The following is a 24,977-nucleotide window of genomic DNA, read 5'->3' on the forward strand; positions in this document are numbered from 1 at the left end:
GCAGAGAGCAGTGGGACACTCCAGGACCAGTAAGCTCTCCTATTGTTATAGTAATTATGCACTCCTCCTCTTTCAGCCCCAGCTGGTTTTTGGCCAGCCTTTTCTAATCAGTGTACAATTGCTGTCCCTGACCACTATGCTCCCTCAGCAGTTGTGCGCCTCACTCAAACAGCAGTGGAGACCATTATAGCCAGAAAAGCCATGGCTGTGGATGAAGCTGTTGGCTTTGTAACTATTACTTTATTACAGTTACAAAGTGGTACTCACAAAGCCTGGTCTACTTACTATGTAACTGGCTTTGTATTTACTGTTTTATAACTGGCTTTGTATTTACTGTTTTATAACTGGCTTTGTATTTACTGCTTTGTAACTGGGTTTGTACACAGACAAAGCACTACATACAAAGCCAATTACAAAGCAATAAATACAAAGTCAGTTACAAAGCAGTGTGCACAAACCAGTTACAAAGCGGTACGTTCAAAGCCAGTTACAAAACGGTACGTTCAAAGCCAGTTACAAAACGGTACGTTCAAAGCCAGTTACAAAACGGTACGTTCAAAGCCAGTTACAAAACGGTACGTTCAAAGCCAGTTACAAAACGGTACGTTCAAAGCCAGTTACAAAACGGTACGTTCAAAGCCAGTTACAAAACGGTACGTTCAAAGCCAGTTACAAAACGGTACGTTGAAAGCCAGTTACAAAACGGTACGTTCAAAGCCAGTTACAAAACGGTACATTCAAAGCCAGTTACAAAACAGTATGTTCAAAGCCAGTTACAAAGAACTACATACAAAGCAGCATGTACAAAACCAGTTACAAAGCAGTATATTCAAAGCCAGTTACAAAGAACTACATACAAAGCATTACGTACAAAGCAGTATATTCAAAGCCAGGTACAAAGCCATAAGTATAACTGGCTTTGTATGCAATGTTTTGTAACTGCTTTGTACGTAATGCTTTGTAAGTGGCTTTGTACGTAATGCTTTGTAAGTGGCTTTGTACGTAATGCTTTGTAAGTGGCTTTGTACGTAATGCTTTGTAAGTGGCTTTGTACGTAATGCTTTGTAACTGGTTTTGTACATACTGCTTTGTAACTGGCTTTGCACATACTGCCTTGTAACTGGCTTTGCACATACTGCTTTGCAACTGGCTTTGTACATACTGCTTTGCAACTGGCTTTGTACGTACTGCTTTGCAACTGGCTTTGTACGTACTGCTTTGCAACTGGCTTTGTACATACTGCTTTGCAACTGGCTTTGTACGTACTGCTTTGCAACTGGCTTTGTACGTACTGCTTTGCAACTGGCTTTGCATGTACGGATTTGTAACTGGCTTTGTAAGTACTGCTTTATAATTGGCTTTGTACATACTGCTTTGTCACTGGCTTATTGAGCACTGCCTTGTAACTGGCCTTGTAAGCACTGGTTTATAACTGGCTTTGTGAGCACTGCTTTTCTATTTGAGGTCGGATAAATCATATCATGAGGCTGACTTGGTGTCTGAAGGTGCAGGAACTAAAACTGATTTGTGGTCTGAAGCTGCAGGAATTGGGCAGAACTGCAGTCTGAAGCTGCATGCATTGGGAATGAACTGAGGTGTGAAGTTACTGAAATTGGGGCTGATCTGTGGTCTGAGGCTGTATGCATTGGAGCTGATCTGTGGTCTGAAGCTTCATACACTGTGGCTGATCTGTTGTCTGAAGCTCCCAGCTTTGGGGCCGATCTGAGGTGTGAGAGTTCTGATCTGAAATCTGGAAGTGCAAGAATCGGGACTGATCTGCAGTCTGAAGCCGCATGCATTGGGGTTGATCTGAGGTGTAAAGCTGCAGGAACTGGGTCTGATCTGAGGTATGAAGGTGCAGGTATTGGGACTAATCTGAGGTGTGAAAAGGCAGCAATTGGACCTGATCTGAGCTATGAAGGTGCAGGAATCGGGACTGAACTGAGCTATAAAGGTGCAGGAATTGGGACTGATCTGGGGTCTGAAGGTGCAAGAATTATGACTGATCTGAGGCGTGAAGGTGCAGGAATTGTGACTGATCTAGGATGTTAATTCCAACTGTTGATTTTGCATAAGTCCTTGGCTGGCATATTCACTTCAACCTTACCCTACTTACCTCACGGCACACGTCTTTAGGGATAAGGGTAAGTTACCCTTGATCTTTAAAGCTCAATGTTAATTTCTTACTACTATTTCTTACGTGATTGAGATAGATAGATAGATAGATAGATAGATAGATAGATAGATAGATAGATAGATATCTCCGGCACTCTCAATTTCTTTAAAACAAAAATTCGGCACCCTATGCTCAAAAGGTTGCCTACCCCTGAGTTAGAGAAACTGGCATTTTGAAACAAATGAATAGGTTTCTGAGCATACCAGGATTACCAGGTGCACCAAAACAGATGGTGTTGAAAGCCTTACGATTTAGGTTTAGAAAGCAGACACAGTTGTAGAAAAGCCTATCCCCTGCCAGCATGCTGCAGAGGAGGACCCTTGCTTTCTATATGGTAGCAGTGGTTTCTCTACAGAGGCTGAACACACCCCCTGCTATGTCAGTCCAACATTTTTACTTTTAAATTTGTGTATTAATATTTCATTTTGTTTTTATAAAATATTTATAAATTCAGGCACTTGCATACAAAACACAGTGAAAGGAGAACATAGCATCCATTATAAATAAATAACTGGTATCCAAAATAATAGGATAAATCAGAGAAAAATGCAAAACAAAATAGCAATGATTCTTCTCAAGTGAACATGTACTCAGTTCGACACTAAATAAAAAAAAACTCAAACATATCATATTGTATAGAGAAAGGGAGGCAATAACCTGCAATTACTTTCTCTCCTCTGAAATACCCATTGTCATTCTTGATGATTTTAACATCCCCATTAATGTTAACAACCCATTTACATCCCAACTTTCCAACCTAACCTTATCTTTTGCCCTCACAAAATGGACACAGTCCTCCACTCACTCAGATGGGAATACCCGATACCTTGTTTTCTCTGCACTCTCTACAACCTCACCAACACCCCCCTTTCCTCTCTCTGATCACAATCTCATCACATTCACAGTGTCCGTGTCTTCAACTACCTATCCCTCCAGCAGCAAATGATTACCTGCAGAAACCTTCATCACTTAATCCCTCTCCTTTCTACTCTGCAACTGACCACCTTTATAACAGAATCTCTCCCTTGTCCTGCCCTGCTCTGGCCACTTCTGTCTATAACAGTTCACTTTCATCCACACTGGATTCGCTTGCTTTTCAAACTACATGAAGTATCAGGCCCCGACCAATACAACCTTGTCAGACCGACGACACCAGAAATCTAAAAAGACATAGCAGTGAACTGGAGCGATTGTAGAGTAAAACCAAATTGTAGCAAGTATTCACCTTATATAAATCTATCTTCTTAAAATACAATTTCTCCCTCCATGCTGCCAAACAAGCCTACTTTGTCACCCTTATATTAATACCTTGTCATCCAGTCCTCGTCGTCTCGATCTACTTTTAACTCACTACTTTCTACACCATCACTCCCACACAGTAACTCACTCACTGCTCACGAAATTGCCAATCATTCCAAAAACAAGATTGATACAATTCATGGGGACATCTCCACTGCACAGATATCTATCCCGTTTAGCAAACCCTATACAAAACCACCCTCAACACTTTCCTATTTTGAACGTGTTACTACCAAAGAGGTCACTGAAGTTTACTCAGAAGCCTGCCTTACCACCTGTCCCCTGTTCCCTCAAAACCACTATGGTCACCATCATCTTCTATCCTATGCTCCCTCACTTAAATCGTCAATCTCTCCTTCTCCACTTCCACCTTCCCCTCCTCACTAAAACATGCATTTATCACCCCTATACTTAAAAAGCCCTCACTGGACTCCACCAACCTGAACAACTTTAGACCAATCTCCCTGCTCCCGTTTACCTCTAAACTCTTAGAATGCTTAGTCTACAATTGTCTGAGCTCCTATCTTGCTGACAACAATCTTCTTGACCCCTTACAATTTGGCTTTTGCTTGCTACACTCCACTGAAACTGCCCTACTAAAACTCACTAATGATTTACTAACTTCCAAAACCAATGGCCACTACTCCATACTCTTACTACTAGACCTTTCTGCAGCTTTTGATTCTGCTGACCATCCCCTCTTCCTCAAAAAACTCCACTGTCTTGGCCTTTGAGACTCTGCTCTCTCCTGGTTCTCCTCTTACCCATCACAGCACTCCTTCAGTGTTACCTATAACTCAGTCTCCTCCTCTCCACTTTCTCATGCTGTAGGGGTCCCAAAAGGCTATGTCCTTGAACCCCTTTTCTTCTCTGTCTACTCCTCTTTCCTTGGTCATTTGATAAACTCCCATGGCTTCAAGTACCATCTATATGCTGATAACACACAAATCTATCTCTCTACTCCTCACCTCACTCCTTCAGTCTCCTCTCGCATTACTAACTTACTGACATATCAGCATGGATGTCATGCCACTTCCTCAAGCTCAATCTTTCTAAAACTGAGCTCATTAGTATTCCCTCCAGTCTGTGCCCCCTCCCCTGACTTGTCCATCAAGATCAATAATAAAACCATCAGTCCCTCCCCTTGGTACTTGGTGTAATCCTGCACCCCGATCTATTCTTTCAGCCCCAAATCCAATCACTGTCCAAATCTTGTAGACTCCACCTTCATAACATCTCCAAAATACGCCCCTATTTAACAAATGAAACCAATAAGCAACTTATTTACTCCCTTGTTATCTCCTGCCTTGACTATTGCAGCTCCCTGCTCATTGGCCTACCTAATCACAGTCTATCCCCTCTTCAGTCTATCATGAATGCTGCTGCCAGACTCATCCACCTTACCAAATGTTCCATGTCTGCCATCCCTCTCTGCCAATATCTCCACTGGCTTCCCACTGCCCAACTAATAAAATTCAAAACATTAGTAAGAACATATAAAGCCATTTACAACTATGCCCCAAATTAGATCACCAATCTGGTCTCCAAGTATCATGCCAACTGTCCTCTCCGCTCCACCCAAGACCTCCTGCTCTCTAGCTCACTTGTCTCCTCCTCTCATTCTCATCTCCAGGACTTTTTCAGAGCCTCCCCCATCCTCTGTAACACTCTACCCCAATCTTTCTGACTATCCCCTACTCTGTCCACTTTTAGGTGATCCCTGAAAACATCTCTCTTCAACGAAGTCTATCCAGCCTTCAGCTAATAACCAAATCTTCTATTTCTCCCATCAGTTCATCCCCCACAGTTATTACCTTTTGTTCCCCCAAAGTTATTACCTTTTGCTCCCATGAGCAGGGCCCTCCTAACCATCTTGTTTTGAACTGCATCATTGCTGTATTGTCTCCCTTTATATTGCAAAGTGCTGAGCAAACTGTTGGTGCTATGTAAATCCTGTATAATAATAATAAAAACAAAAACAACCACCTGTATGGGTTATTTCAGAGAGCAATTTCACAAGTAAGATGTAGAAACAAGTCAGAGTATCCAGAGGGAAAGGAAATAATTTGCAGCATAAGGAAAATAAGAAGGAAATGAAGCAAAATAAGAACTAAAAGAAAACATCAAAGGAAAGTTAGGGGGTAACAAAAGAAATGGAGATGAAGAAGCAAAAAAGTTTTCCCTTTGGGTACATGGGACAGAGAAGAGAGAAGGCCCCCTAATCGAGGAGGCTCCATCAACAGTGATTTGCTTTCCTTGGACTATAAAAATTTGATCCAGTAAAACCAAGTCTTGGAGTGGATCTCATGTTTGTTTTGTGAAGAGAGGATGAGCTCTTCCATTTTCCACAACTCCTACACTCTTGATTCCTACACTTCCTGTTAAGAAGGCGTTGCAGTATATATTTACTGTACACTTTTAGTGGGATTCAAGAAAGATGTCAAAGGAAGAAAGTGGGATGATCCAGGAGGGGGAAATCAGTGAATTTCTGTGTGATTGTTTTTACTTGCTGCCAAAAGGTGTTAACATTAGGACCAGACGCTATGAAGGGGAGTCTCCTGTCACTCATGGTAACCTCAGAAGCATTCTGAGACAAAAGGGAAAACATTGCGTAACATTAATCATGGCTTGTACCATCTTGCAAGGATTTTAAACTTTGTTTCCTGTAGTCTAGTACAGATTGATGATTTGAGGGAGAAATGTATTATTCTCGTTGTCAAAAGTCTTGTGTAAATCAACTTCTCAACATTGAAGATAAGGAGGTACAGTATATAACCTTTCTATGGGGAAGTTAAAAAAATGAATACATTGTAGAAAGGTAATGTCTGATAGGGCTAGATTCAGTACATATGTTTTTTAATTGAGTTAATGGTTACAGGAAAGAGCCTGGCAGGGGTAGGGTCCTCAGAAAATGTCTCAACTGTACAGCTCTCCAGAAGTCCAGACCAAAACAGCCAGGGCTATGCACAAGTTCACATATGGATAGCCATCTCCTCAAGGTGTGATGCCCAGAAGCAGTGTGAGGATAAGAGAGTACAAAAGGGGCCATCATCTAGTACCAAAGGAAACTTAGGGTTGCCCAAAGTAGGGTATAATGATGAATGTGTTGGCGATAGGTTTAAAATCAGAAAGGTGCAAGCACAGGCCTGGGCCAACCGTAGGATGGCTTTTCAGTGAGGGAGGTAGAATATTGTAGTGACACAGGGTTCTATTTGGGATAGAAGATGTAGTTTGCTCAATCCTAGGCCAGTGTTTAAGAAGAGTATGGCAACACCGATCAACTAATCTCATGAAATATGTGGCTACGTAGTACTTGTGGATATCAGGCAGGACAAGACCTTCATGGCATTTAGGGAGTGGTAGAAGACATCTTTGTAATCTCCGCCTCCTATTAGCCCAAACAAAGTTAGTAAAGAGGGTATTCACTTGCTTAAAAAGGTGGGGTTTTGAGAGGATTAACATGATTTTTTAGCATAACAGTATTCAAACCATGAAAACGAGCTGGGCTGCCTTTTCATAAGAAACTCTAACTGTAGAGAGGAGGGGAATAAAGTTGAAAGAGTCAATAGTGTTCAGATGGGGAGAGATGCATGTTTCTTAGTATTTCAGTGCCAAAGTGGTCTATTTACATTTTTTTTTTTTTTGTAATTGGCAAATTAAGGCATTAGACATGGAACTCCCATTGCCTCAGATTTATAGAAATTAATTTTCAGATTGGAGACAGCACCATATAATTTGAATTCCTCTAAAAGTCCAGGGTGTCTCTACACAACAGGGTCAGTAAAAGGTCATGGCCTTTTTCAGTCTTCAGGGTGCCTCTATCATCTATTACTTGCACAACTTTTTATTGTCTCTCAGACAAAACAGAAGTTGTCCTCAGATCTCATTTCGGCCATGCAGACCATAAGGATTCTGAGTTGGATGGTCAACCTAGGGAAGTCCAACCTGATTCCGTCCCACTCAGAAGAGTTCCTGGGTTACCGGATAGATTTAATTTCCCAGACAAAATTTCTTATAGATGTGAAAGATAAACAAACCTGTGTCTTCAGTATAGAAGCTCAGTCTTCTCAAACAGGACTCTTTCAGACCAATCATATGCAGTTTAGGACTTTTGATGGAAGCCATCCGGAGGGTAACTTGGGCACAGCTGCAAGTAGGTTTGAGGAAGCTACAATGTTTTTTGCTGGTCAGTTGGGATCACAGTCAGGATTCCTTGGACAGGGTAGTGGTTTTTCAGAAGAGAATATACTTGGTCAGCCTTGGTAGAACAATCCTCTGAATTTTGGTTCAGGCCACCCCTGGCTCAGGAGACTCTATGCAAAATTACCATAGATGCCAGTACCTGGGGGTAGGCACATTTGGGATCTCCTCAGGCTGGGGTCCAGGATGAGCAAACACCTCTTCCAACTACAGAGAACTCCTGGTTGTGGGCTATTCTTTAAGGGCATTTTCAGATGTCATCTTGGGGAAAGATGTTCAGATTTGTTTAGACAACGCCACCATCATGGCATAAGTGAGCAAACAAGGAGGAACAAGGTCCCCCACCTTGTTAGTCCTGTCCCAAGAGATCTTGTTTGGGGTAAGGGAATCATCCTAAAGGAGGTTCAGAAAACATTCTGGAAGATTATCTCAGCCGATTTCCAGTGAAATAGGGGGAGTGAGAGTTGAACATAGAGGTTTTTGCTCTGGATATGGCCAGATGGGGGACACCTGAAATAAATCTGTTCGCCAACCAGAGCAACAGGAAGGTGGGGGAACTACTTTTCACTGGAGAAAGAATCTCTGACTCAGGAGATGGATGCACTCACTCAAAAGTGGGAGTTTGGTCTAACTCAAGTAATTGTCATTGCATCGTATTGGCCAAGGAGAAGTTGATTTTTGACCCTAGTCTCCCTGTCGATCTCCTCTCCTTGGACCTTCTGCATCAACCAGACTTTCTCATTTATGGGCAGGTGGCTCATCTCAATCCATATCTCATCCATTTGACAGCCTGGATGCTGAGAGTAAGCTCTTCAGGGATAAGGTGTGCTCGGAGAAGGTGACTGAAGTTTTGTCTATTTGTTTTCCTAAGTTTTCACTCTAAAAGTTAAGTTTTTGTTAGCTATTAATACAGCCCAATGGATAGTGGCAATCCCTTTCCTGTAAAGATCCAAACTTGTGCGTTCTGGAAGATAGGGCTATTATCAAACCAGATCCCATGTATCTCCCTAAAGCTTCTTCAGATTTTCAGTGGGTCTCAGGTAGTAGTCATCCTTTTGCAGCTCCCCCAAAATGAGAAAGAAATACAGTTCAGTTGTTTGTATGTGAAAAGGTGCCTTCTCAGATATTTGGAGTTTTCAGGGGATTTCAGGTCGTCTAGTAACCTCTTTTCTGTAGTAGGCCAAATAGAGGTCCTTTGTCTTCCAAAACCTGGATAGCCAAGTGGATTGTGAAATTATTTTGGTTACTTAAAAGAGCTTGGGCCAGCAGCCTCCCTCAAGTATTAGGGTACATTCAAATAGAGCTCTGGCAGCATCATGGGCAGAAAGAGCTGGAGCATCTTCGGAGGAATCTGTAAGAGCGGCGGTCTAATCACCACTAATCCACTAATCATGCTTTTGTGAAACATTATTGTGTAGAACTGCTTCCCAGCCAGGACTTGGCTTTTGGGAGAAAATTTCTGCAAGCAATGATCCCTCCCTAAGGTAGGTATGTCACTTGTTTATCATGTCATGTACAGTAGCTGCCCTGGAAGATGCTTTGGGAAAACCATGGTTGGTCTAATCAGTAACAGTGTTTTTTGTTAGAATGCATTATTTTCCCTTGTGCACATTGGTGGCAGCTCTTTCATTTCTTACCAACAACTGATGACTTGGGGGGTAGAAAGGGCCTTTTAACTGATTTTGGAATTGTGTTTCCTGAAGAGGGCAGAGCCAACCATCTTGTAGCTGTCCTGGAAACACTGTTACCAGTAAGACTAAATGTGGTTATACTTCCTATCAACACTATATTGCCAAAAGAATTGGAACACCCCTCCAAATGATTGGATTTGGGTGTTCCAATCACCTCCATGACCACAGGTGTATAACATCAAGCACCTAGGCAAACAGACTGCTTCTACAAACATTTGTGAAAGAATGGGTTGCTCTCAGGAGCTCAGTAAATTCAAGTGTGCCACCTGTGCAATAAGTCCATACGTGAAATTTTCTTGCTAGTAAATATTCCACAGTCAAGTGTTAGTGGTATTATAACAAAGTGGAAGCAACTGGGAACAGCAGCAACTCAACCACGAAATGGTAGGCCACGTAAAATGACAGAGCAGGGTTAGTGCATGTTAAAACACACAGTGAGCAGAAGTCACCAACTGTCTGCAGAGTCAATAGCTAAAATCTCCAAAATTCATGTGGCCTTCAGATTAACACCATAGTGCATAGAGAGCTTCATGGAATGGGTTTCCATGGACAAACAGCTGCATCTAAGACTTACAGCACCAAGTGCAATATAAAGTGATGGATGTAGTGGTGTAAAGCGCACCGCCATTGGACTCTAGAGCAGTGGAGACGTGTTCTCTGAAGTGACAAATCACGCTTCTCTGCCTGGCAATCTAATAGCATTAACTTGACTTGCCGTGTTTGGAGGAAGAAAAATGCTGACTATGACCTTAAGAACACTAACCCTACAGTCAAGCACAGAGGTGGAAACATTATGCTTTAGGGCTGTTTCTCTGCTAAAAGGTACAGAGCGACTTTGACGCATTGAGGGGCCCATGGACGGGGCCATGTATTGTAAACTCTTGGATGAGAACCTTCTTCCCTCAGCCAGAACACTGAAAATGGATCATGGATGGGTCTTTCAGAATGACAATGACCCAAAATATACTGCCAAGGCAACAAAGGAGTAACTCAAGAAGAAGCATATTAAGGTCATGGAGTGGCCTAGCCAGTCTCCAAACCTTAATCCTATAGTAAATTTGTGGACGGAACTGAAACTTCGAGTTGCCAAGCGACAGCCTAGAAACATTAAGGATTTAGAGAAGATCTGTATTGAACAGTGGACCAAAATCCCTCCTGAGATGTGTGCAAACCTGGTAACCAACTACAAGAAATGTCTTTCCTCTGTGCTTCCAAGCAAGGGTTTCTCCCCCAAGTACTCAATTATGTTTTGCTTGGGGATGAAATATGTATTTTACTCACTGAACAGCAAATCAATTTATAACATTTGTATCCTGTGTTTTTCTGGATTTTTGGATGATATTCTGTCTCGATCATTTAAATATATATGATAAAAATGATAGACCCTTCATTTGTTGCAAGTGGGCAATCGTAAAAAATCCACAGGGGATCAAAACATTATTTCCCCACTGTATGTGCCTGCTGTACCATGTACTTGTGTGAAGAAAGTACCCTGTTCTCTTTGTATTGCATCCTGCGTGTGAAATTACTGGTTTTCCTGCCAGTCCCTCAGTTTTTGGGTTTTTTTTTATAAGGAAAGCAGACTGCACTAAGCAGGAGAGCACATTGTGGTTAGATCTCTGGCTATGCTGGCTACTCAGTCAGCTCTCCTCCAATGATCAGTCTAGTCCTGACAAGCCCCCCCCTGCACAGTCTTTCATTTGGAAATTCAGTATGCTGTTGTTTCTCCTCTGCTAGCTTTTATGCAGCTGAGAACAGAGGGGTAAAAGGTATTATTAAAGTTTTTTTTATATCTAAACATATTGCCTTTCCTTTCTATTTGTTTTTAAAAGAGTGAGGGGCCTTCAAATAAAAGAATGTTGGAAGCCATGCCTGTTCATAAAGGTTAATGCAAATTAATGCAAAATGCAAAAGCTGGATACATCAATGAAGAAAACAGAGCATCATGACTTCCCATCCATCTGTCATTTGTAATGCATGTAATCCAACAAGCCAAGAACACCAGTGCCTCTCCGGGACTCTGTTTTCTTCCATGATGTTGCAATAACTACTTGTGTAACTGCAGTGTGAACTGGAGTTTGACTGTAATTCGTTTATGTATCTAAATCTGCTAGTACATCTAAATCTCCCTTCCCCACAAATAAACAATGTTTCTGTCTGCTGTGAAAGCAGAAAGAAAAAAGCCTAAAAAAGAAAACTAATGCATCCACCACATTGAAAGATTGGTAAGCTGCAATATATTAAATTTTTGATTTTGGGTTTAAGTGTTTTGATTTTTGGCTTTAAGTGTTTCTCTACTGTACAATGAATTACATTAAGCACATTACAAAAAAAAAATGCATGTTTGGCTTCTGGTGTTTTCATTCAGATCGAAGTTTTCCTCTACCCCTGCAGAGGTTTTATCCACAAGAGAACATGTACACAGGTTCAAAGACAGCGGTTGTGCCTTTTAGTCTCTAGCTGCACAAAGGGGACAATTTCCAAAGAAGCTGAAATGACCTTCAAGCACCCATACTGCTACTTAAAACTTAAGAAATCACACACATTTATAAAGCAGTGCATAAATATTTCCAATAAATGAAAAAAACACAAGGGTAGTAAAAGGAAAGCCCGGTCATGGGAGCTCAAACGAACACTGTAGTCTCTGCACACATTTTATAAATGGCTTGAAAGATGTAGGCACAGTGTGGAGTGAACACTGCATTGTCCAACAGAGAGTGAATTGCAATATCCACATTCCATTATATATGAGCATCTTAACCACCTCCCGCCCACCATATAGTAATATGACGGACACAAGGTGGTTCTCTCATTCTGGGAGGATGTCATATGACGTCCTCCCATTTTAACCGCGTATGCGCGGCTCCGTAGCGCGGCGATTGGCGGTGCACTGTGTCCCTCGGACACAGAGGATCACCGACCCACGGAAAGAGCCGAAGATGTTGGCTCATTCATGTGATCAGCTGTGTCCAATCACAGCTGATCACATGTAAACAGGGAAATGCCGATTATCTGCATTTCTCTCCTCTCGAGCTGTCACGCTGACAGCTCGAGAGGAGAGCTGGTAATTGGCATTCCACGGAGGGGACATGTACACTGATCATCAGAGCACTGATGATCAGTGTGCCCTGATGATCAGTGTAGCCCCAGCAGTGCCAGCTGTCAGTGTCCATCATTGCCAGCTGTCAGTGCTCATCAGTGCCATGTGCCAGTGCCCATCAATGCCACATATCAGTGCCTTCCAGTACACATTAATGCCACATATCAGTTCCCATCTGAGCTGCCTTTCATTGTCACCCATCAGTGCCAATCAGTGGCACCTATCAGTGCTGCCAATCAGTGCCACCTATCAGTGCCAGTCAGTGCCGCCTATCAGTGCGCATCAGTGCCCGTCAGTGCTGCCTATCAGTGCCAGTCAGTGCCGCCTATCAATGCCATATATCAGTGCTGCCTTTCAGTGCCCATCAGTGATGCCTGTCAATGCCCATCAGTGCCACCTACCAGTGCCTCCTCATCAGTGCCACCTATCAGTGTCCATCAGTGCAGCCTATCAGTGCCCATCACTGCAACCTCATTAGTGAAGGAGAAAAATCACTTATTTACAAAATTTTATAACAAAAACTAAAAAAAAACAAAGAAAAAAAAATAAGAAAAAAACTGTGTTTGCCGCTCCCCTGCCCCTCTCCGTCAGCGCCAGGGTCGCATTAGCTGAGTGATGGGGAAAAACTGAGGGAGAAGAGAAACACTGGAATACTAGTCAGTACCAGTGTGCACAAGTGTATTTGATTTGGAAGTATACATCCCCTCTAACATTGGGTGTCCTAAGTATGTGGATGTTGATGCATTATGTAAAACTACTAGAATAGTTTTTTACATTTTAGAATGGGGTACCTTGAGGCTGTCCATAATTTTAAAGGGTGCCTTGAGATTGTCCATAATTTTAAAGGGTGCCTTGACTGAAAGAGGTTGAGAAACACTGCTCTAAAGAATACTAAATAAAAGTCTCTAAATGTTGAAGTCATATCGTGGGTATCTTATTAAAGATGATTGAGGTCAATAAAGCAGAACAGGGAACAACATGTGGCGTACTGGCAAGCAGAAATATTTCTTCAGCAGTGCATACTGAGCTTACAGGTTTTTTTGTAACAATTTTACAAGGAAACCCAGCAATTTACTGCATCTCAAGCATTACTACACAACATCGATGTATGACACCATACCTTCAAGAACCTATGACTTATCACAAAAACTTAATCAGTCCTTATCTCACCTGAGGCCTGGATATTATTCAATAAGCTGTGATCTAGATGCACTTCTCTAATGTTCTTCACATCCCCTGAAGGCTCCTCTTTGTTTACTTGCTGTGCGTTTTCTGTGGGTTTTTCATTGACCTTGAAACCATCTGTAGCAGCTTCAGTAGCTATGATTTCTGCCCCGACTACCATGGCTGATACTTCCTTGTCCTCCCGAGTCTTAAGCCTCTTAGAACGAGATGTGGTACGCTGAAGGCTGTAATGGAAGATACTGCTGTCAGATTAGAATGTCTGGTGTGGATAAGATAAAACAGCTTCCAATATAAATACCTTTCACCTTAATAAACTAGCACAAAAATGTCATTTTTTTGTGTGCTGATAGTGTTTAGAATTTATTATGTTACAGATCAGAGGCCGATTCTGCAACTTGCTAATCCTCTATCAAAGTTCTTCAACTTCTCAAAGGTTAGGATAAATAACCTTTGGGACTTTGCTGTGACAAAGGTGAACATGTTTATAACTAAAGAGAATTAAATCACAACCCTTCTGTCAATCAGTGAAAGACTTAAGACAGCTGATAACAGAAGCATTGTAAGTAAAATTTCTCAGCAACAGAAAAAACGTGTGCTTAATATATAAAACACAGGACAGTTAATCAAGTCATCATCTGGAAAGTAAAAAATGATTTAAACATTAAAAATGTGAAACTGTAGTCTGAAAAGCATGCTCAAATGAGCTTTACAGGGCAACATCCTGGTAATGGGTCAGTCAGGCTCACTTGTGTTGTCACATTGGGAAGGTAAGGGGTGTGTTAAAATGGACCATAACCTACTGAGGGACTATCAGTATGCTTCAGAGAATCTATAAGAGGAACACACTGAAGGTAAAGGGCCCATGTGGCAACATATGGTACCCATTATCTGGGGTAGGAAGCTTACTTTAACAAGCTTGCTCATTCTACAGGTTTGCCTTAAACATTTATTTATTATGTTTTTCAATCGATCATATATTTGTAAGTTGCTTTATCTTTAGAAATCACAATTACATTGGCTATTTGACTATAATATACAAATTAGATTGATTTACCGTAATGACAGCTATGATGATCTGTGTAGTGCAGTATGCCACAGCAAGCAAATTTCAGCTCCCAATGGAACACCCACAAAGAAACACAACTAGTGATTGGTTGCTCCAGTTTGTTGTTTTTTGTATATTGCCCACTGGCTAATCACATGTATACAGTTGCATATTAAGCAGAGCATGTGTTTGTAGAGTAAAAAAAAAAAAAAAAGTATGATTAAACCAAACTGTACCCTTTCAAAGCTTTTTTTATTTTCCTTCTCCTTTTATTCATCCAGGCCCTCAGTTCTGGAGTAGCTTCTACCGTAGGTTTTGTGTGGTCAATATTGTAGATGTCCTTCCCTTGTTTCCAGATCTCATATCGGTCTGGCTGAAACATCTTCACAAAGATATCCATTGATATTTTTACCATGTCACTGCTGCATGAACACTGTAACCAAAAAATAAACAGGTATATAAATAAAAAACAATCAATCAATGGAGAGACCTTAAAAAGATATTCATACACATCCTGTGCATAACAGCAGTAAACCAGTCTAAGAAAGGATGCTGTTAAAGAAATTGGAGATAATGCACCTTTACTCTCTGGTAAGAGTTCAGCAAGAATAGATTTTAAACCAAAAATTTTATAGAAGAATCAACCAAATATACTACAATTGACAATCTTTCTTCACTTTTACTGCCTTTGCCATCTGAGTTTGCCAGGGGTGCCTATGGTAGTGGTGGTAGTACCCGCTGAAAGCAACAGGGGATATAATTCCTGCTACAGCCCCAGCATGTGTACGATCCCCAGCACTGCTTCTGCACCTAAAGGGGGATCAGTTGGGAGGTGGTATAAACACAGCCCTTAGGCTTGGTTCACATCTGTGCATCTGCATGCTGCATGTCCAATCATAATATTCCCAAGTGCACACATTCCTGAAGATGGCTGCTCAGTATAGCTGGGTGCTGCAGTGATCACAGCCTGGGACCCATGTACACTCAATGTGAACAAATGTCACCAGCACACCAAGGATTCCTCAAACAGGTTCAAAGTTTTATTCCATAGTCACACACTGCAAACAAAGGCAATGTTTCATGTTTCAGAGCCACTCAGGGCCCCGTCGTCAGGCCCATCACTTGCCTGACGAAGGGGCCCTGCGTGACTCCAAAACATTTCCTTTGTTTGCACTATAAGGCCACAGAATAAAACTTTGGACCTGTTTGAGGAATAACTGGTGTGCTGGTGACATTTCTTCACATTGAATGCTGCATATTGGGCAGCGGATTCATTCCACTGAGCTGTCCTACCCTCAGAAACATGGGTAAAATTGTCCTTGACCCTTTTTTTAAAATCATGCTGCACATTGCAGTTTGGCACGTGAAAGACCTCTGCATTTGCTGATGCATGGTGATGCCATTCAGAATTAGGTTATCATTGTTATTGTTATTATTACCATCATATTTTTAAAGGGCTCTGTGACTGAAAAAAGGTTCAGAAACACTGGTATAGTTACCATCAAAGTTAGCAAACAGAAGTTCATTATCAGGTTTTACATATCCTATCATTTATAATATTACAAAGAACATAGGCAATATTCAAGTCCATCCACTAAACTACCTACCCTAAGCAGGTTAGGTTAGCCCAGTGTTTCACAACTCCAGTCCTCATGGACCCCCAACAGGTCATGTTTTCAGGATTTCCATTATTTTGCACAGGTGATTTGATCAGTTTCACTGCCTTAGTAATTACCACAGCTGTTTCATCTGAGGGAAATCCTGAAAACATGACCTGTTGGGGGTCCATGAGGATTGGAGCTGAGAAACACTGGGTTAGCCTAATAGGTAGATCATACATATAAAATACAAAACCAGTACAGTTAATTTTAGCATATAGTTTACACTAATTGATTATTAAAAAAAAGACCATTCAGCCACAAATAAAGCCTTTTAGAAGGACATAAAATATGGATGTACAACAATGTTTCCTGAACCAGGTACCTGCAAGAGTTTTCCTGAAGGTATTTGTAGGATACCATACTGCTGTTCTAAATTAATTTGGCCCAGTGGACATACAAAAATATATAAATCTGGTCACCATCATGAACATTTAAAGCTGCACTAATATGTTACAATGCTTAGCAGCGTCAAGCTGATCAGCTTAGGAGTTACTGACACTAAAAAGACCCTAATGTACCAGCTCACTCAGTTTTTAGTTTCTATTTACTGCAGAGATATGACAAATGGTTGCTCCAGGAATAATTCAAGGGAACCCCTGTCAACAGTACTGATATGTAAAGTGTGAAAACGACACAAAAGGGTCAAAGAGCTCTTTTGGTTGGAGTGTTGTTAAGCTGCAGTGTTAAAGTAACATGAGGTCCACTAACTTATTCATAACACAAATATCCATAAATGTTGTATTAGAGTTGCACTAAAATGTGTTCTATTACTAACAGTTTTCTATTAATGTCATCAGTTTCAATGTTGTTACATATTTTTTCTTATAAGTAATTAGAAGGCAAAGGTTTTCTTTTGTTGCAAATTTTTTTATTTCCAAGTAGCGGCGATTTTTCTTCTGTTCTGAAGCCAAATAAAACTTTAAAGTGGAGCTCCAGTGAAAAAAAATAAATAAATGTCAGCAGCTACAAAAACTGTAGCTGCTGACTTTTAAAAAACAGACACTTACCTGTTCCTCGATCCCACGGTGTCCTCCCTGCAGCCCATTTCACTGGCTGCCCTGTGTTCCCAGCATCGGCATCTTCAGTGTAGGCACCAGGCTGTGACAGCTTGCATGCGCAAGAAGCGCTGCACTTTGTGATTTGCCCCGTAGTCTTCTGGGACCTGTCACATGTCCCAGAAGACTACGGGGAGGGAGGGGGGGAGGACAACGTCTGCTTCCGATTGCCTAGACAATCACAGCAGAAGTGGGAGCTGGTACCTGTCAATTTCAGGTACCCCCTCCCCAAAGGTGCCAATACTTAACGGAGAGCGGGGGACCAGTTCTGAAAGTGGAACTTCCTCTTTTGGGTGGAGCTCTGCTTTAAGGCTTGGTTCACACTGCTGTGACTTGGGATCCGACTTATAAAACCCCAAGTCATATGACATGTGAAATCCCATGTTAGTTAATGAGAGCTGTCTTAATTAGCACTACTGAAGTTTCTCCAACTTTAGAAAAAGGTTCCTGCACTACTTCAAGGTGACTTCTATCCGACTTGTGCCTATAGACTTAAATGGAAGTCACCTCCAAGTCAGTGATTTGGATCCGACATTACAGGAAGATTACCCAGGCAAAGTCACATGGCATGAAAGTTGCGCACCAAGTCACATCAAAGTCGTATTCAAGTCGCCAGGCAGTCACCTGGTACAGTTGTTCTGTATGTCGCAGTAGGGTAAACCGAGCCTGCATGTTTAAAGTTGAACTGCAAGCAAGCAGATTACACAAATGAAATACCTACCTGGTAGAAGTTTTACCCACCAACAGATTTGTTTTTCTGTGTATCCAGTTCCGAGACATACAAAGCCCTGCCACACAGTCTAGATATAGTTTCTGAGTCTATCCAAAACCTCATGTCTTTCTTGCAAGCCCTGATGAAGGAGGATTTCTGTTGGCTATTTTATATGAACAAATTAAGCAAAGGCATTTTAGACTCCTTTACCTTTTGATTTCATGCCTGATTGTTCTACGCTGTCTGCTGGCAGGACAAAAGACCTAATATTATTTGCTGCAGGTAAGTAGCATTTCCAGGTGTGGTCTTTCCCCAGCCAGCGATTGGACAGTGAAGAAAAAGCAGCACATTGCTAAGCTCCTCTCTCCATCACTCTGCTCACACCACCTACAGTGCCTTGAAAAAGTATTCATACCCTTTGAAATTTTCCACACTTTGCCATGTTACAACCAAAAACGTAAATGTATTTTATTGGGATTTTATGTGATAGAACAACACAAAATAGCACATAATTGTGAAGTGGAAGGAAAATGACAAATGGTTTTCAAATTTTTTACAAATAAATATGTGAAAAGTGTGGTGTGCATTTGTATTCTGCCCCCCTAAGTCAATACTTTGTAGGACCCCCTTTCGCTGCACTTACAGCTGCAAGTCTTTTTGGGACTGTCTCTACAAGCTTTGCACATCTACAGAGGGACTTTTTTGCAACATAGCTCAAGCTCTGTCAGATTGGATGGAGAGCGTCTGTGAACAGCAATTTTCAAGTCTTGCCACACATTCTCTATTGGATTTAGGTCTGGACTTTCAGTGAGCCATTCTAACACATGAATATGCTTTGATCTATTCTTTTGCTCTCCTTGCCTGGCCTGTCAGTTTAGGTGGATGGCTATGTCTTGGTAGGTTTGCAGTTGTGCCATACTCTTTCCATTCCGGATGATGGATTGAACAATGCTCTGTGAGATATTCAAACCTTGGGATTTCTTTCATAACCTAACCCTGCTTTAAACTTCTATTTACTAATTATGACTTCTGAAGGCAATTGGTTCCACTAGATTTTAGTTAAGGGTATCAGAGTAAAGGGGGCTGAATACAAATGCACACCACACTTTTCAGATATTTATTGGTAAAAAAATTTGAAAACCATTTATCATTTTCCTTCCAAGTCACAATTATGTGCCATTTTTTGTTGGTGTTAAAATCCCAATAAAATACATCTACGGTTTTGGTTGTAACATGACAAAATGTGGAACATTTCAAGGGGTATAAATACTTTTTCAGGGCACTGTATCTGCATGCTCCTTACACTACAGCTCAGCTGACTCTGTTTCTGCTGTCTCTCTTTCCCCACTCTACAGAGACTGCAAGAGGCAGATACCAGGCCAAATCCAGAAATGTCTTGCCTATGCACTGCTTGCATAAAAGTGATACTAAAAGTCTACTGTTTTTTGGGGGGGGGATAACAAACATGTTATGCTTACCTGCTCTGTGCAGTGGTTTTGCACAGGCAAGCCTGGATCCTCTTCTTCTCGGGTCCCCTACCGGTGCTCCTGGCTCCTCCTTTCTGTCAGGTACCCCCATAGCATGCAGCTTGCTATGGGGGCACCCGAGCAGGCCTGTTTCCAAGCCACTGCTCAGTGTGTCTATTCACACACACAGCTGTGGCTTGGCCCTGCCCCCTCTCTCCTCATTGGCTGGCTGTGACTGACAGCAGTGGGAGCCAATGGCTACCATTTGCTGTCTCAGCCAATGAGGAGGCAGAGACCCAGGACAGCCAATGCTGTTGTGCAAATCGATAGATCGTGATGGGGCTCAAGTAGGTGTTGAAGGGGCTGAGGCACTGCTGCACATAGAAGGTTTTTTTTTTAACCTTTGTTCATAGAAAGCATGAAGGCAAAAAACCTTGAGCCTTTACAACCACTTTAAAAAAAAAAAAAAAGAATTTATCAATGAATACTGCATTAACTTGTGTCTTTCGTATCCGCCTTGAGTTCAGCATTCTAATGCACTAAACTACAAGATAACAACCAGATAAACTGTCCATACACTAACAAATATGTTCAACTCATTAGCTGCTCATTAGATGGTTATATTAGATAGCTAACAGATATTGCCTTATAAAGGCCCGGAGCTTGGTAAATTAGGCAGCTGCCTAGGGCACACTGCCACCTAGGGTACTGCCACCTAGGGCCACAGCTGCTGGTGTCCCCCTTCCCTGCCCATGGCTGCTCCCACTCCCACCTCCGCTCCCCTGTGTACCTTCTCTCTGTTGTCTCTCCCTCCCTTTGTCAGCTGCCTCTGGCCATAGTTCTGTCCCAGAGCCACAGAGCTGTACCCTGTACACAGCTTGTCCCTATCGCACCCAGCCATTGTCACTGTTCCCTTCTCTGAGTGATAGCACGGAGGGGCAGGTAGCTGTCATCCAGTCGAGTTCCCAGGAGTGGGTTGGCTGAGAGCAGGTGGCCACTCCCCCAGCCCCACTTCCTGCACACACAGAGCAAAGCAATGCAAAGTGAGCAGTCAGCGTGTTCTGCTTGCACTGAATATATAGAGAGCTGGGACCCTGGTGAGACACTGTGGATGCATGCTGATTGTCCTGCTCCCCCTGGATGGGGTCTGCTCATTGTAAGCAACCTGCTGATCGATTCTCTGGCTCTGACAGGTCATATATTAAGTGACAGCACCCAGTTCTGACCAGGGACAGGAGCACTTCCAACAGAGACAAGGTGGGGGAAAGGACATAGGGTGGATGCCACCTGCACCCAGGGGTGTCCTTGCCTCTGATCCACCATACAGGGTTGCTAGATCGCTTTTTATTTGCTGTGCACAGGCTAGTACTGCTTTAGGGTAAGTCTTACATAACTACCCCCTGCTTGCACTTTGCAGTCCAGGGGAGTTCCAAGGGGTGTCCCTGCTGTGTTGGTAGGTTATGGACATCCTTGCAGGTTGGGCCCAACATGGAGGAGGCGGTGCCGGGCATCATCTGCTGGAGCGGGATCCAGAGAAGGAAGCAGGTGCTGGACATGGTCTCCTCCTCCTCCCAGCCCAATCTCTGCTGCTCTGGAGCCGACTCCCTACCCTACACAGTGTCCCCTGTAGCAGTCCCAACAAACAGTACCGCCGGTTTTGTTTTCCTGACTTAATTTTTTCGGGGGGGGGGGGGGTGCAAGTAGGTGGTTTCGCCTAGGGCACAAAATAGTCTAGCACTGGCCTTGGCCTTATACAATTATGAATACAGCTGAAAATTCTACAGTTTGGGCTCCACACCAACAAAGTGTAGAGTGATTGTATGCTGGCTACATACAGTAACAAAAGTAGCAGTTACATATCCAAATCCATTTTGGTCGGTTGATATCATATTAGAGTTTATAACCATTTAACTACTTCAGTACTAGTCTGTAATACCACTTCATTATCTGTCTTTTTTTATTGCTGTGATAATTTGACTGGCAGTTACTCTATTATGCAATACTGTACCCAAATTAATTTTATTTATCAATTTTGTGAGACCAATAGTCTTTTTTGGTGGTTTTTGATAGCCATTGTTTTTTTTGTTGTTTTTATTAACTATATTAAGAAAAAAAAGACCTAAAATGCCAAAAAGATAAACCCATTTCCCTTACTATCCTTTATAAAAGCATATCACTTAAAAATGCCAGGCTAGTAAGAAAACCCCCAAATTGATACCTTTTTGGGGAGTAGAAACCCTAAGGTGATCTAATTTCCTATGTTGATATTGAAGAGATAAAAAATTGGAGAGTGTGATTTCAGCCCCCTCCGGTGCAACTTTATTCAGCTATTCAAGTGCGAATCATCAAAATGTATGACAATGGAAATTGCACCTGAACCGGGCTCAAAATCATACCTACTCTTTTTGAAAACATGCTGCGGCTGGCCCGCACATATGTGAACCTCCTCCATTGAAAAGGCTGAAGGTTCACATGTCATGCGAATCAGATGCTTAGCAAAATGCATCCAATTTGATATATGTGAAGTGGGACTCAGAGGAAAAGTTTCAGTTCTGTATACTGTATAGGCACAGGATTCCTGAGAGTAAACATTGCAGTGCTTTTAATAAACTGCACTGCAAAAATAAATATCCACCACTTTGCAGTTCACAAAAAATAAATAATACAGCAGTACATAACTTGTTAAAGGATAACTCCAGGAAAAAAAAATCTATTTAAGACTGAATAGATAGGGATCAGAATCTCTTTCAGGTTTATGCGAATTGTTGGCTATATCACTGTTGGAAAAATTTCCACTTACTTTGTGTCTAGGAGTCAAGACTGGCAGATGTTTTAAACCTTCTACAGCCTATCCAAAAGTTAAAGAAAAGTAAGTTTTGACTGGCATTCTACTTTAAATTACGCTAATAATTGATACATATATTGACAACTTTAATTGCAGTTTTACTGTGGTATAGCCCTTGGGACAGAAAACCCTAACCGCTTTCAAAAGCCATATAGTAGCAGGAGTTCACAACAATAGAGAATCTATTCCCAAATTCTATGATACTGAGCAGATCATAAACTTTTCCAGTATTCGAGGACATTTTTACAAACAATACTATTGACTTTCATTACACACAACGATATGTGATGAGTCGTTTACCAAAACCATACATTACCCAACTACCATTAATGACTTTTGATTGGTCGTATTGCGAAGGAACAATTGCCAGGTTTATGGCCAGTATGGCCTAGGGTTAAAGGATGGGTGTTTGCGGTCCATATTGTGTCAGGGCTGAGGTCTGTTTGCCAAATGGTTAACTAAAACTTGGTTGGCAACTGTACTTCTGTTGACTGACACCTATGAGTAGCTCACAGAACTGTACAGATTAATATTTGGAGCCATCACAAAATAGAAGAGTAGGACACTCTGGTACTATTATCATTTATAACAGAAAAGAAAAACAACTGGGAGAACAGGCCAAGAAAGCTCAGCTCCACTATGTATTTGAGAAAACGTAAGATTATTTTCATGATTTAACTAACCCAATTTAGTAATACTTTCCTTTATTTAAAGCTCAACTTTAAACCTAGGCCAACGTGTCATTCTGAAAATCTGCAGGTTTTTCCTTGTATTTTTTTTTCTAGAAGAAGGTTTTTAAAAGTGAAGTGGCAGCAATACTAGGGCAATAAAAAAAAAAAAAAAAAACAGGTCAGAGTACACATAAATCTTTGTTCCAACCGTGTGACATGTATTGAGACTTCACCTATTTGAAGGCCCTGTAGCTGCATCACTAGAAGAAAGCATGGAGATAATGGCATAGTTCTATTTCTGATCAAACATCCCAAGCCTTAAGAAAAACATTAGTGCGGCTGTAAAGTATGTTACCATTTTCCTTTCACAATTTCTTCGCTACATGCTTTGCCAAAATATATTTGGATTACTCAGTTGACACTTTGTTAGAACAGCGATGAAACCGTTGGACGAGGGAAAAACAACACTGCATTCTCAATAATGATTTAGAGAAAATGGCATGTTCTTGTTATATACAGAATGTTCTTGCTATACACAGCTTACAAAAACATACGCTTCTCATATTCCACAATATGAAACTTGCACATATTAAAAAAAAAAAAAAAGGCAATATGTTCTATTAAAACAAAATGGCAAATGGAAACATTGCAAGCACATTTTAATAACTGTGGGCAAATATAAGCAAAGAACATTTTAGTTTACTTGTTTTCTGTCGAAATTATTTTTGAGAATCATTCCTAGCATAATTTCCTATAATCTCCAGCATATGAAGCAGGTGAGAGAGGAACTGCCACTGTCAAACAATCAGGCTCTGTTGCAGTGTTCATCAATGTAATCCTAACATTATTTTGATACTGAGGGCTAGAAACAAAGTTTACATTGCCTTCAAAGAGAGGAGATCACAAGAATTCTTCACTGCTGTGAAGATGCTCATTTGTAGTGTAAGGAGCATGGTGAAAGCTAAGAAGTGAAACAAACTGCATACTCTAAAAGGACGTATCATCTTCCTAATACACAGTAGTGGAGAAGAAGTGTATTACAAGAAGTATATCAGCTGCTTGGCTAAAGTGCTTTATTATTATTATTATTATACAGGATTTATATAGCGCCAACAGTTTGCTCAGTGCTTTACAATATAACGGGAGACAATACAGCAACAATACAGTTCAATACAAGAGGGATTTGAGGGCCCTGCCCCTTGGAGCTTACAATCTAAGAGGGATCTTTATTAGGGGTTTTTTCTTTAACATTTACATGTAAACATGGACCTTATTTTGGGCCATGTAAGGTTTTTGGGCGAGTTCACTTTTCTGCAAGATAAAATTAACTCCATAAGTACTGTTTTTTATAGGTAAATCAAGCCCTGTGTGGTGCACTTATGACAATACTTTGAACTAGCATTGATCAGTTAAATTCTATTCAACATTCTAAGCTCTTCCCTCAGTATAGACTCCAGGCTTCCACACAAACCTCCAATATCCATTGATCTACTGTATGTGAGCGTTAGAAGCCAAAATCTGGTGCAAGGAAAATGTCTGTATTCTGGCCCATAAACAGCCATCCTAGATGGGATTGATGAACTGTGTATACAACTGTACAATGTACTGTACTGTATTTATCCATCCAAAACTGAACTTTTTGATGACTAAAATAACAGTATGTTGGACTTGCTGCAAAATTATTTCCTTGAAGTCTATTAAGGGCACTGACTGAAGTAATTCTGAGACACTCAGTTATGCTGCTCCCTTCAGGAGACTCTAGCAAACAAAGCTGTTAGACAAACTATAGTATAACCCCTCCCACTCCGAGCATGCACCATTTTTGTGGAAAAACAACAGTAGAAGGATATCATAAAAACAGAAGAGTAGGA

General features: G+C 41.4%; 1 protein-coding gene across 1 annotated transcript in view; it reads right to left on the minus strand.

Moving 5' to 3' along the window:
- KDM4C (lysine demethylase 4C) overlaps nt 1-24,977 on the minus strand; it is a 543,890-nt gene that overhangs the window by 254,249 nt on the left and 264,664 nt on the right. Inside the window, exons 9-10 of the mRNA XM_089678131.1 lie at nt 14,933-15,129; nt 13,637-13,875 (exon numbers count right to left, since the gene is read on the minus strand). Coding sequence (XP_089534257.1) covers nt 13,637-13,875; nt 14,933-15,129 — 436 coding nt within the window. The remainder of the gene's footprint in view (nt 1-13,636; nt 13,876-14,932; nt 15,130-24,977) is intronic.

The sequence above is a fragment of the Staurois parvus genome, unplaced genomic scaffold, assembly GCF_062004578.1.
Source record: "Staurois parvus isolate SC_StPar_1 unplaced genomic scaffold, SC_StPar_1.0 ptg000198l, whole genome shotgun sequence".
In the NCBI taxonomy this organism is placed as follows: domain Eukaryota; kingdom Metazoa; phylum Chordata; class Amphibia; order Anura; family Ranidae; genus Staurois; species Staurois parvus.